This window comes from Frieseomelitta varia, unplaced genomic scaffold, assembly GCF_011392965.1.
Source record: "Frieseomelitta varia isolate USP_RPSP 00005682 unplaced genomic scaffold, Fvar_1.2 scaffold_337, whole genome shotgun sequence".
Taxonomy (NCBI): Eukaryota; Metazoa; Arthropoda; class Insecta; order Hymenoptera; family Apidae; genus Frieseomelitta; species Frieseomelitta varia.
Window position 1 is genome coordinate 193,132 of NW_025110076.1, and position 13,367 is coordinate 206,498.

Sequence of the window (13,367 nt, forward strand, 5' to 3'; positions counted from 1 at the left end):
CACTGATCGTTAATATTAATAATAATATTAATTAAGATGCCAAATAAAAATCAAATTCACTTGTTCTTGCTTCAATATCATTGCTATCAATAATATAAACTATTTTTTTAAATTTGTTAATGGATAATAAACACTATTCTAATTGCTTCATATTAATAATAATAAAAAATTTCAAGCATAATTGAACAATAATAAGAATATAAAATAATAGAGAAAGAGAAATAAAGATGAATAAAAATTGGTCTCACTAACAATATAGTATTTAAGAGGTAGTAATTCCTATATTTTTCTAAAATTTATTTCTACTACTTTACAAGCTTCCCAAAGGAAGTTTTGGAAGAAGGTAATAAATTCCATATTTTATTCTAATTTCTCTTTATATAAATCAAGATGTAAGAAATAAAATTATTGCGAGAGAATCGTGTGTGTCGTAGGAATGTACAATGTGTATGTCGAAGATTTTATGGTTCGTGATGTGAAGTATATTTGGCACGGAATTACCTATCAGAAATTAAAGGAAATTTTGAAGGAAAACCGCAAGCTACGTGGATTTCCCCTTGTCGATAATCCTGATTCTATGATTTTACTTGGATCTATTCAAAGATTGGAATTAATCAAGCTGATTGAGAAACACATAGGACGAGAGAGGAGGCTACAGGTAGTTGTCGTAATATGTTATTTCTAGAAATAATTAACTCGTTATGGAACATTACAAATAAATTCAATTAAATCCCAATGTTGGAAAATAGAGATGTTGATATTATTATATAATAAATAATAATAAATATTAATTAAAATTATCTAATAAAAAAAAATAATAATAATAATAATAATAATAATACTATAATATTAATAAATATATATATATTTATATACTTATATTTATATTTATATATTTATATATTTATATTTACATACTTATATTTATATATTTATATTTATATATTTATATATTTATATTTATATATTTATATATTTATATTTATATACTTATATTTATATATTTATATTTATATACTTATATATAGTTTTTGAAATGTGGTGTCAAAATTGATTGATTTACATTTTTTTTGCATTACAAAAATTATATTGGTCTTGATTCATAGATGAATTAATTAATGGAAAAGTTTCGATTAAGATTCATAGATTTGAATTTGTCTTTCAGGTAGCTCAAAAATGGCACAAAGAGGCAGAGGAGAGAGCACGAGAGGAAATGGAACGACAATTGAGAGACCAGGAAAGAACGAGAAGACCGTCCAGGTTCGAAGTGATTCCGGCGCCGGATATTCTTAAGATGCAGAGGCAAAGTGTTAACGATCTAACAATGTCACCAAACAACGGTGCCGCTCCTGATCATGTGAGTCACGCCCATTTGACGTCAATGGTCACGCATAATTGTGTACATTTACTCAATTAACTACGTAGCGCTGGTCATCACACAAATAGCTTCTTTTTTTCGTTTCACCGTGCCATTCGCGTGTTATCTTTTAGCACACCTACCATTCTCCGGTATTTGGGTCACAGCCGAAGAAATCGATCTTGAAGAAAACCAATTCCTTCACATTGAAAGGATTCAGCCCACTAGTCAGCCCCGCTGCTACTCCTTATACCACTGTTACTGGCGCAGAGAGCAGGTGAAAGAAATTAATCATATTTTTATGAAATTAAAGTGAATGAATTGAGATTGGAAAATAGACCAATTTGAATTTTTTTTTTTATTTTTGTATAATTCGTTCAGGTTTTGTGGGCCTGTATCCGGTCTTTTATTTCAGTTCTATTTTGATTGTAAAAAGAATAAAAAAATTAAAATAAAAATAAATTTAGATTAAAAATTGGATAAATTTAGATTAGGAATTAGATAAATTTGACTTTACGGTTCTATGTTTTATATTTTACCTCCTCCTTTTGTATATATTCGTATAACAATGCAAAACCTGCTGTTTTATGCTCTGAGAACCGCAAAAAAAATGAAATATTATTTTTACTCTTTTGGCAGCTAACAGTAAAATATATATTTTTTCAGTTTAAATATTCTATTACATTTTCAGGATACGTCTTGCCTTTGAGGCAATCTTCCGTAAGTCAGCCACATTACAAGACGTGGATCCAGATCCAGAGATCGGATCTGGAGGTGTCAGGCGTAACAGTCAAGATGTATCTCCTCATACCCCGATGTTGGTGCCGAGTCCTGCCACCTCGAAGAAAGTACAATTGGTAAATCCATATATTCCTTTTATTATGACTTATCCATAACTGAATATAATTAGACTGCGAATTTTTATATAGATTCATATTTTCTAAAATAGAATTCTACGGTAAGAAAATTAGTTTACTGTTGAAAAACAGAATATTATAATATTACAATATATTATAATAACAATAAATACATATATATATATATATAATATTTTAAATATTATAGAAAGTACTATATTGTATTCAAAGTATAGTGTTTCCTATACTGCACTTTTCTCCTATTTTATATATTCTATGTAATTTTACATTTTTAAATTTTTTTATAAAAATCCGCAATCTAGACAATAACATAATTTATGTGTAACGAAATAATTGTTTATGCATAACGATCAGCCTCGCGAGAGAGTAATAGACATGTCAGCAGAGGATCAGAAACGGTGGGAAGAAAGTGAAATGGCGTTAGAAGTGGACTTCTCAAGGTGTCACATCGATCCAGCACCTTTCCAACTGGTCGAACGGACATCCTTGTTAAAGGTACACAGTCTATTCAGCATGGTGGGAGTGAATCATGCTTATGTGACGGCTATTGGAAGGCTGGTTGGAGTTGTGGGATTAAAAGAGGTTCGTCACAGATTTATATTAAATTATTAAATCTAGATTCTCTTTTCACTCATATGTAATTATTTTCTTCTGTCTGTTTACAGTTGAGGAAAGCGATAGAAGACGCAAATGCTGGAATCTTGCCCATGCACTCAGAATCTCATATAGGCGTCTCGACATCCAGTATCGCGAAGAGCGAAACAGATACAGAAAGCAAAAACGCTAGCACGATGAACTCTATTGCTTCCGTTGATTGCGAGAAAGTGGAAAAAGTCTGAGTGAGAGAGAGGGAGAGAGAGAGAGAGAGAGAGAGAGAGAGAGAGAAGAGAGAGATAGATGAGCAAGAAAGATAAGTAGAAACAAAAATGTGATAGTCGTATTGTCAAGACAATATGACCTGAACGAGAGACGTATTTTTCTTTTTTTTTTTTTTTTTAAATAAAATCTTCCTTCCGTAAACGTAGGACATTTTCCATGAAGCTTGAGCAACAAAGTCGTTTCTAGCCGTTTGTGTAGTTGCAATCGCTTTCGAACACCTCTCGTACTTAATCTCAGGACAAGATCATTATGTAGGGCCAAACAATTCTCAATCAACGCAACGTGACACGCGTTCGATATCGAACGTGTCTACAGTGAAGAGAACTAACAATGAAAAATTGCAGATACTTTAAATTGTTATAAATTTTGTAAAAGAAATCATATACCACTTAGTCTCATTTAAAAGTACAGTTTTTTCTTTGACAGCTCTGAATTCAGTCACATTGTGATTCACAATGACAGACACATATAAGTTCATTGTATAATCGATAGAAGACATTAAATAATCAAAAATTATTATATCTACATATTGCGTAATTAATATCGAAGATTTTTATCGTGAAGGAATTGTGTCATAATGTTTAAGTTATAACAATTTAAAATACATAATTTTTCATCGTAAATTGTGTTCTCCACGGTATATCAAACTTGAAAATTGATAAACGATTTGGCATGTTGCTTGTGGTTTTCCTCTGCGCGTAGAAGGAATTTCTCGGTACCGAAGATTCATATCAGGGTCTGTCAAGTTTTCCTTATTTTTTTTTTCTTTTAGCTGAATTCCACGTGCAATTTCTTCTCCGTAATCCCATAATCATGTAGCATTCATAATTCATAATAATAAGAAAGAAAAAGAGTGAGAGTTACCACGTATATATTTAAGAATGAATGATTGTGACGCGTCGATGAAATATTTTGACTTAGTGATATATCAGTGCTCAGAGGAATTAGGATTTCAGTCCTCGTTTCTTGAAATGTCGAAACTTCTCAAAGAACTATGTATTTTAAAACGTGGTGCTTCAGTGATTCCCCGAAGAGTGGTTTCAGCTTTTAAGAAATATGCTGTGAATCGTGTGTCTGTGTTTAGTGGCCAGCAACGCGAGTCGTAGACGTAATCGATACTGTATTATGTTTTAAGAAACTCAACATAGGATTCCAGGCCTTTGTGTAATAATCATGATTTATCGAGGTTTATTATTTAAGAAGGAACTCATGGCTCGCGTTAAGTGCTCCTGTATCTAATTTTATGACTATGGTTGTGCCAACCCTATTTATTTTAATCGTTCACTATTAACTCTAGATACATCGAAACTTATTAAGTCTATTTGCACGAACGTGCTCAACAGGATCTTCGTGAGGTTTGATTGAATTTTGAAGCAGTCTAGTGTATGATAAATACGTAGATTATTAAATTATATCTAGTATCTAGATATAGAATCTAGATTATTAAATTATATCTAAATTATATCTACATGTATTATATAATATATTACTTTCATTGAGTTAGGATAAACTTTTTCAGCTTAATGCTCTGTTAGTTTGAGCCAAAGCTTCACGGAGATCCAGGTAATTTAGAATGATAGTTTCTTCGACAGAATTTGTTTCAGTTGATTAGACATCCAACGAAGATACTAGAATTTTAAACGGTGTCTTAATTAATTGTTATTAAAGATATCTAGGATCATGAAACTAATATGTTCGTTCCAACTGATACGAAGGATCGGATATCTGTGGATATTAATATAAGAAGATTGTTCGTAGGGCATTTTACATTCCATCTGACAAATATTCTCACGATGCATCCCATTTTATTGTAAATTTACTACGTTACACGTCATTGAAGCTTTATGTGACACACTAATCGCCAAATATAAGTACACTGTACAATCGGGAGAAGACATTAAATAATTTATTATATTATATACATATTGTGCTGTTGATATTTTTCTTATTAACGAAAAATTAACTGTGGAGGAAACATTTTTAATTTTCGAAGCTGCTAACGAAGCGACAACCGAGCCAAAAAAGGGGAAAGAACTAAAAAATACATAATACTATAAAAATATATCAGCAGTTTAATTAGACTGCGAATTTTTATGCATTTATAGAAAATTTAGAAGTGCAAAAATGCACATAATGCATGTAATATGCAAACGCAATATAAAACATTCAAAATACAATATTCCTTATAAGATTTAATATACAACTTTTGGTCATTAAATTAAAACCAGTCATAATTTCCAATACCCTGCAAGTTTTCAGTAAAACTGAAGAATCTGAATGCAATTTAATAATAAATTTTATTAACTATTAAAGTCCACACATGCATACACAGTATATAAGTTTAAAGTACACATAGTATTCACGCATACGTATCAATAATTATTGTTTCTCTTTCGTTAAAGCATACAAGCACCTTATCCTATCACACATTTTCATTTCAATTTCTTTTCATAATACGAGATAATACAGTTTTAAAAATCCAAATGAATCATTTTCAATGTTTAACTATTCGTTACTCTCGAATAATCACTCTCACATATGTACTCTGTAATAATAAATAATAAAATATTATTATAATAATATTATTTACTAATACTTTAATAGTTAATATAAAACTTGTAATTAGATTTCGTTCGAATCTTTCAATTTTACTGAAAACATGTAAAATGTCGAAAATAGGTGATCCTAAATCAATAACCAGAGGCTGTATAAATTAATTTTCTATCTAAGTTCAATTTTTTTGAATTCTCTTCATAAAAATATAAAATTGCATAAAAATCCACATTATATATCACATAATATCCAAGTCGATATTTCATTTCTATCCATCAGCCAGAAGATCTCTTAGAAGTTCCAGTTTATTTTACTTGTCCAAGGTAAACCAACCGTGTAAGCATTTTGGCACAGGGCCAGGAGTGTCGAAGATGGCTCTTGCGATTTCTGTGAGAGTCACGCCGTCTAGAATCAGCAATCCAACGCGTGTCTCTTTATCAGACCACACGATAGAACTAAGAACCACACCATCGTCTTCGTTCTGAAATATTGCAAGTTAATAGTTTATTTTATTTGATTACTAAATATTTATTCAATAATTTATTAAATATGCAGCTAATAATTTATTTAATTTATTATTTATTAAATTAACACTTTATTTTAATTAATAATTTCAGTCATTTATTTTAACAGTTTTAGTAAATAAAATGATTTATAAATAATTATTTTAGTAAAATAGTATTTATGAATTATTGCTTGGTTCTTATTGGGTTAATTTTTAATATACTTGTAAAGAAATGTATCTTCTTTTTAACACTTATTCACGTGATCTCAAGAGAAACAGGACAGGAAAGTAAAATACTTTTATCTTCATATTATCAATCAATTTGAGACACGTGATCATTTACTGTAGCATATCTTTTTTCCATTCCTCTAACACATTCGAGACTGAAAAAATAGTCCCTGAAATAATCGGTGATATTTTTTCGTCTATGATAAGATCAATAGCAATTAAATTCTTGAAATACGATAAGTATTCTTTGACATAACTTTTGTCAGAAAGATGATAAGATTGCAATATTTATGTAAATTTAAATTTTTATCGGTCTCGAATGTGTTAAACATCATAGAAATCAAAAATTTCAGAAATTTAGATCTCTTTTAAAATACCTTTCCATTAGGATCTGGCACAAAAATCGGTTCACTCGGATAAACGTTTTTCTCGCACCAAGTTCTCCTTGTTTTTTCCAAGATATCCACCTTGATAATCTATAAAATAATATTTTTTATGTTGTAACATGATTGAAATAAATTAAAATACAACTAGTGAAATTGGAGAATAAATACCGTTCCGGGATTATCCAAGTCCACATCGCTAGAAATAGCGTAAAAGTAACGATATTCTCTTCCAAGACAGCACTCGTAATTAAGACGTGGCGTTTCACAGCCCAAATCGCAAAGAAGTTCGGGTTTCACGAAAATATCACCGTTAGCGAGTTTATGAGCGGTTGCTTTTCGCTGTAGAATATTTTTGTAATCGTTCTTCTTGCCTTTGTTAGCCCTGTCATCATTCACCGACGTTTTAACAAATTCTGAACCAGATTTACTATGACGTTTGACAGAATCATCTTGAAAAGATTCCAGGCCTTGGTTAACCGTTTTTGTGGTAATTAAATTATATTCTAATGGCACGTCCGATTGTGGACGTTTCATTGGTAATACGAACCGTAAAGGTCTGCCTCGAAACATTTTGGCATAGTCAGGATTCTTGTGTAAGTTCTGCAATCATTCAGAAATATTCGTGTTGATTCCACTTTCATCTTTTAATTAATTTTATTAAAATTATATATCACCTTCATTGCGTCGACAAATAGGCAATCTAACATCTTGGCATCGCGATAGCAGCAAATATCCAGTACCACGTAATCGCGATCACGTGTTTCGAATTGATTAATGATATGAAGATAAAAGAATGCCTCTGAAATAAACGTTCTCTCCAGTAGTCCTGTCTCTCTTGAAATCACGTGAATAAGAGTCTATATTGATAAAGATATATTTTTTAACACATTTGTTAATCCATTAAAGATTAATCCATTAAACAATAATTTATAAATTCAGTAAAATTATTAATTATAAATAAACTGAAATTACTAATTAAAATAAAATAAAATTTTACTAAACAGTAAATTTACTGAAATTATTTATAAATATTTCAATTTCGTGAAATTTAGAATCTAGCTGAAAGACATATGATAAAAAAGTTTTCAGCGAATTCCTGAAATTTTCCTTCATAGATACAATATTAAAAATTTGATGATCAAAATTGATTGAAAAAAATTATAAATGAATTGAGGAAATGTTCTTGAAGGTTTCACTTACATTTTCGTTCTCGTACCATTTCAAAGCTGCATGCATTGGTTGTTGTCTCATCTTACAGGATACAACGGTAGTTAGAGACACTGATAATGGTTGTTCCACAATGATGAAATAGTTTTCAGTGATACCAAATGTGTGCATGTAAGAAGGGTTCAAGAACCATCGAGACGGAATACTGGCGATGATAGTGGCTTGGTCGAACATAGACAATTCTTTCTCTTCTCCTGAATCATCTGATGAAATGAATTATCAACAAATTATGCAATACTTGAAATATTGGAATGATTGGATACAAGCTTAGAATCATTCTAACCAATAATCAATTGATTAGGCGAAAAGCACACGATATTATACAGAGGTCCTCTTGGTGTTACGCTCAGTCCTAAATTATAAACGGTGCCATCGTTCATTATATGAGGGTGAGATGTGTGGTTTACGATTCCAACGTAATCTGACACGTTCACCTACGACCACAAAATTAAATAAAATTATGATATGTATCATTTAATTTATTATAAATAATCACGGTTTAATCATTTAATCAATCGCGAAACGTGATTATTATACGATTGTGAAGTAAACTATCAAATAATGAATAAATAATACCTTGCTTGTAGTTTCCAAAGTTTTTGGATCGATACGATGAATCACTGCCGTTTCCGCGAATGTATAATATTCATCACCAAAAGGATATACAGATATCATAGAATTATCCGAATCATCTTCAGGTTTGAATAGTGCTGCAACTCTAAAAAGAAGCTTATTAATTTCTATATTAAAATAACTGATTAAAAATAATTAGTAAATATATCTAAATATAATATTAAATTACGTACAAAAATTATGGTATAAAAATTCAATAGTATAATTCATTTTAGTCACCTTTGAAAAATACTTTTGCAAGGATCTGGTACTGCTTTCGTGCCAAATTCAGTGACCACTATCCTTTGAGCCGCATTGTTTTTTTTGTATACGTCCGTTTGGACGAATCTGCATTGATAGGTCACTTTCCCATTAGCAATTGCGAATCTATTATTTTTCAACAAAATATAGACAATTATTTAAATCATACTAAAAAAAATTCCAGTTTCCATATATTTGTATGAATGTAACGTGGGGCTTCCGAAACTATGATCGATAATAATCAGCATTTTCAAGGTTTAAGTATTCAAGGTATTGAAGTAGAAAAATTGAATATGAAATACTTAAAACTAATTTAAAATAGATATACTTAATCGATATACTTAAAATAAGGATAAGGACAGTTTAAAATAAATATAGTTTGAAATAAAGATTTAAAATTTAGATTTGAACGAAGATAAAGATACTTAAGATAAGTGTGTATAAGCATTCTTAACTTATTAAGAAAAGTATTGATATAACAAAATAAAGATCTAAAAGAAGATACTATTATATCTCAATCTACTAATATTTCTTCTATCATAGACATACCGATGTAATAAGGCTGAACTATCAAACAGGTGATTAAAACTATATTTTCCCACTTGCAAGCTACCCGGCCCGTTCCTCAACAACGTTCCTCTGAGCCAACTTGGTATCCTCCCTGTCATTTCGCCAATTATGGGTTCAATTACTTCCTGCTCGCAGGATCTCATCCACACGGACGCGTCACAGTTCGGAAAATAATTCACCTTCTCTTCTTCCGATTCATTCTCCTTAACTTTCAAACAGTCTTCAACATCATCTAACTAGCAGTGAGAATTACATCAGATGAAGTTTTTATTCCCTTTAGAATAGAGATGATAGATAAGAGACGATAATTCGAAAGCAATAGAATTTTAACTTCGAAATATAGAAATTTTATACTTGATGGTTAAACTCGACACTTATCTATCACATTGAAAATATTTATCAAAGATGCTTTCAGATTTATTTGCTTAAGAAATTAATATAAAAATATTTTTCATGTAATCTACGCATTCTAGAAGCATCAAAACGGAGCAACTACCTTAAATAATATCGAATCTTGGTATGAAATAATTATTTTACAGAGCTCACTCGACTTACTCGAAACGAAGTCTTCGACAATTTTATTCGTTTTCCATGCAACAGATCATCAAGTTCGTGTAGTTTCACCGATGAAAAATCATTTTCCGATCGCGATTTATTAAAAGCAACCGATTTCATGATAACGTTCGTAGATACTAGACAACTTGACGAGACATAAATGGCCAATTGTAAGAGCGTGCATGAACTGTTTTTCACGGTCACGATTCCTGTTAATTAATTTTGCGAGGCGTGTATAGACAGTACGGTATTACGTCTCATCCTCTTCGTTTTCGTCAGTTGTTTCCCTCGTCAACGGTACCAGAATCGCTGACAGAATTTGATAGACTCGTTTATGGGTAAAATCCATCGTTTCTCTCGGGGCTTCGACGAACGAATGACATTGTTCTGGTAATCTGCTGACCTTAAAATGTAGTTTCTACCGTGATCCAATTATCAGCACCGGTTGCTCGAAGCCCCGGTAATTAATCACGTGTATTTCACCCTTGTGCAACCCTTTGGCACACGTGGTTAATTGACAGTCAGTTACCAATAGAAAATTTATCATTACGATTTATTTCAGAATTAAAGAGGAACGACTTATAAAATCAAAAGAAATGTACTTCAATTTTATTTATTTATTTATTTAGAGATATATATTTTTATCAATTAAGCGGATAAAGTTGATGTTTTTGTTATTGATGAATATATATGACGGTAAAGTAGGTTCCACAATTTCCCGCTAGATGGCAATCGAGCTGAAGTTCATGTTACGTGTGATTTTTTTTTTAAATTAGTACAAATTAACGATAATTTATATGGAGGAGCTCGTGTACACGTTGACGTAATTAGGATGAGTAAGAATGAGTAAGAATAGAATTTTCTTTCAATTTTTGGTAACTATTCCCCTCTATTTAGAAGTAATCGTTTGATAGATTAGTTAGACATTTTTCATCGAGAAAGTTTTCTTTTTCGAATGGAAAAGAAATTCAAGAAAACGTTCCAGTCGTACGCAATATATCATGTACACGTTTGATTTATGTTAAGTCATAAATGAAACTACTATCATTTTCAATTTTGTCATACTAATTGCAACTCTAATTTTTCATTATCTCTATTATTGTGTTTTTATAATTATAACCTTCAATTAACAGATACGACATATACAATGATGAAACCAGCAGTGAAGGTATTTATCATGGACCTAGAAATATAGTATAACGTCGTGAGCTGAAGTTATTTCTGGACAAGAGTAAATTGTGCCTAATTTTTAATAGAAAGTACTCAACACATGTGCAATCGTATTATATTTATCATCAGTCATAAAACATCAGTAATATTTATCAAGTCAGGCATCATTTCATAAGATAAACTATGAACATTCAAAAAGAAAAATGGCGTCGTACAGTTATTATTTGTAATGAAAAATTATTTTAATACAAAAATCTTTTTTGTTTTTTAATTTAAGATACTTCATATCAATATCTTTTTTTTAATTAATGCTAAAACAGCTGATAAAATTTAAAAAATAATTTTTTTTAAATAAAAATTATAGTTATATAAAATTATTAAATAATTTGTACTAATGGCATGGAGCATGCGCACAAATGTAACCAATCGAATTTAAGCATATCCCTTCCGTTTAAATTGAGTTTCATTTTCGTCGTTTATAAATTAAGCTTGTGTTACGTTTCTGTATTCTTAGATCCATGGTCTAATTTATCGTGAACGAGTTAATTGTAAGATACACGCAATTGGCCTGATGCAACCATCTTTTTCAACAGGTAATAACGTCTCTATTACCGGAAACAAGGTGGCGATGCTGCGGTCCAGAATAGATGGCTTCTCTACAACGGTTGAGTTCCGAAGGAAGCCTGACATCCCGCGTCGCTCTTCTGTGGCAAACTTCGAGAAAATATTGTCCAGTTGGCTAAACGCTCGATCGTTTTGTTATTTTTGGCCACGGGCCAATATTATTCGCAGAACTTGTTGCGATTGTCCACCAGAGATGCCAGCTGACTTATTCTCAAGACGTTCGTGCAAAAATCTTTTACTTTCTGGTATATTTCTTACTGTTCAATTATTGATTTTTGATATTGCAAATGGCAGTCAAACTTCGATTAGAAATTTATGTATAATACACTTTATAAGAATAGCTAATCTATTAATATTAATATTAATATCTTTGTCTACCATTGTAAATTCTTAATTCATTTATTGCTTGACATGTATTCTTTTAGGAATATTGAGAAGAGAGATGATTTTTCTTACGATTTGAATTGCTAGCCAAGAAGCAGTAATGAAGCGACTGACATTCTAACTCATCACATATCGTAGAGTTAATTTATTCCGTGACCATCTTTTCAATATCACTAGTCGTTTTTCTCAGAAATTAGCATTCTATGCATATGCATGTAGTCGCATATGCTTGCAGTCTTGTCCGCAGAAACATCGGTACAAATGCGGTACAATCGTAGGTTGTAGGTTAATAATGTTAAAATCCTTTTTTATCATGGATCGAAACTTAGATCAATTCTAAGGCTAAATTTATTGAAGAGTATCTATTTTGGTGATAAGAACATACTTAACCGTGCATCATTGAACAACTAAAAATATGCTTAATATTTATCTGTAATTAATGTTACAAGATGGTTGTAATTAATCGTTGTGTGATCAACACCATAAAAAAAATTGGAACAGCCTTGATTCTTCTTTATCCGATTGTATTTTCTTTGCACTTGATTTTGCTTTCAGTTACACAGTAGTCATTAATTCAATAAACAAGGAAGATCTTGTGATATAGAAATCGTTTAAAAGAGGTTAAGGGATAAAGAGGTTGGATGTACCGAGGACAAGATAACGCGGATGATAACATATTATAATAATCGCCATTTCTCGGTCATTGCTATACTCCCGCGCAAGTTTAAGACACTTATGTATTGCATTAGAAAGTTTGAGAAGAAAGCGCAATGCTCAATCTGTTATGGAGTAGAATTTTGTCATAATAAATGTCTCATTAGAAATTTTATTATTAAACATATCACGAGTCGAAATCACGTTGTACATATTGGATAAAATTTTATATTTTACAATCAAGCATAATGATCAGCACAAAAAAATTACGAACGAAAATACACTTTCTCCAATGAAATTTATTTTACCAATGACGTCAATTAATAGAGATAAGCCAGTATAGATAAAGATATAATACTAAATAAATTATTATTTTTCAATTTGATTATTTTTTCATAATTATCATTATCAGTATACGCATGCATAAACACATAAAATGCTAATCTCTTTGATTCAAATATGAACATCTGGTGCATGTGTATATACATTATATCTATGTGTGAGTGTCATGTTTACAGGAACCA

General features: G+C 30.8%; 2 protein-coding genes and 1 long non-coding RNA gene across 12 annotated transcripts in view; 2 read left to right on the forward strand and 1 right to left on the reverse strand.

The window, feature by feature from the left end:
* The window catches only part of LOC122530262 (chloride channel protein 2), a 44,314-nt gene extending 39,277 nt beyond the window's left edge, over positions 1–5,037 (forward strand). For 7 of the 8 annotated variants that reach the window (XM_043657070.1, XM_043657072.1, XM_043657074.1 and 4 more), the window contains 6 exons: positions 435–658; positions 1,166–1,357; positions 1,492–1,634; positions 2,049–2,214; positions 2,590–2,817; positions 2,901–5,037. In XM_043657070.1, coding sequence (XP_043513005.1) covers positions 435–658; positions 1,166–1,357; positions 1,492–1,634; positions 2,049–2,214; positions 2,590–2,817; positions 2,901–3,074 — 1,127 coding nt within the window. In that variant the 3' untranslated portion in view covers positions 3,075–5,037. The remainder of the gene's footprint in view (positions 1–434; positions 659–1,165; positions 1,358–1,491; positions 1,635–2,048; positions 2,215–2,589; positions 2,818–2,900) is intronic. The other variant, XM_043657068.1, reaches the window with a different exon arrangement.
* On the reverse strand, positions 4,903–11,922 carry LOC122530265 (carotenoid isomerooxygenase). 3 transcript variants are annotated; one of them, XM_043657081.1, is made up of 10 exons: positions 11,794–11,922; positions 9,436–9,692; positions 8,866–9,012; positions 8,590–8,731; positions 8,297–8,447; positions 7,987–8,216; positions 7,461–7,643; positions 6,955–7,386; positions 6,778–6,876; positions 4,903–6,148 (listed from the first exon to the last, which is right to left on the reverse strand). In XM_043657081.1, exons 1-10 carry the CDS (start codon positions 11,869–11,871, stop codon positions 5,978–5,980), a joined length of 1,890 nt encoding a protein of 629 aa, XP_043513016.1. In that variant the 5' UTR covers positions 11,872–11,922; the 3' UTR covers positions 4,903–5,977. The 3 variants fall into 3 exon arrangements, with proteins under 3 accessions (XP_043513016.1, XP_043513013.1, XP_043513015.1); XM_043657078.1 differs by lacking the exon at positions 11,794–11,922 and adding an exon at positions 10,003–10,379; XM_043657080.1 differs by lacking the exon at positions 11,794–11,922 and adding an exon at positions 10,012–10,378.
* Positions 10,393–13,325, forward strand: LOC122530274. Its single transcript, XR_006306947.1, has 3 exons — positions 10,393–11,242; positions 11,696–12,050; positions 12,231–13,325. It is a non-coding gene; the product is annotated as an uncharacterized LOC122530274 (long non-coding RNA).
* The last annotated feature ends 42 nt before the right edge of the window (positions 13,326–13,367 follow it).

What these genes read in the sequence shown, in the direction of transcription:
- LOC122530265 (XM_043657078.1), bottom strand. Translation starts at nt 10,131, where the DNA reads ATGAAATCGGTTGCTTTTAATAAATCGCGATCGGAAAATGATTTTTCA. An exon ending in GCCTAATCAATTGATTATTG is followed by an intron (nt 8,217 to 8,296) that starts GTTAGAATGATT and finishes TCATTTCATCAG; the next exon opens with ATGATTCAGGAGAAGAGAAA. An exon ending in TGCCAGATCCTAATGGAAAG is followed by an intron (nt 6,149 to 6,777) that starts GTATTTTAAAAG and finishes GCAATATTTCAG; the next exon opens with AACGAAGACGATGGTGTGGT.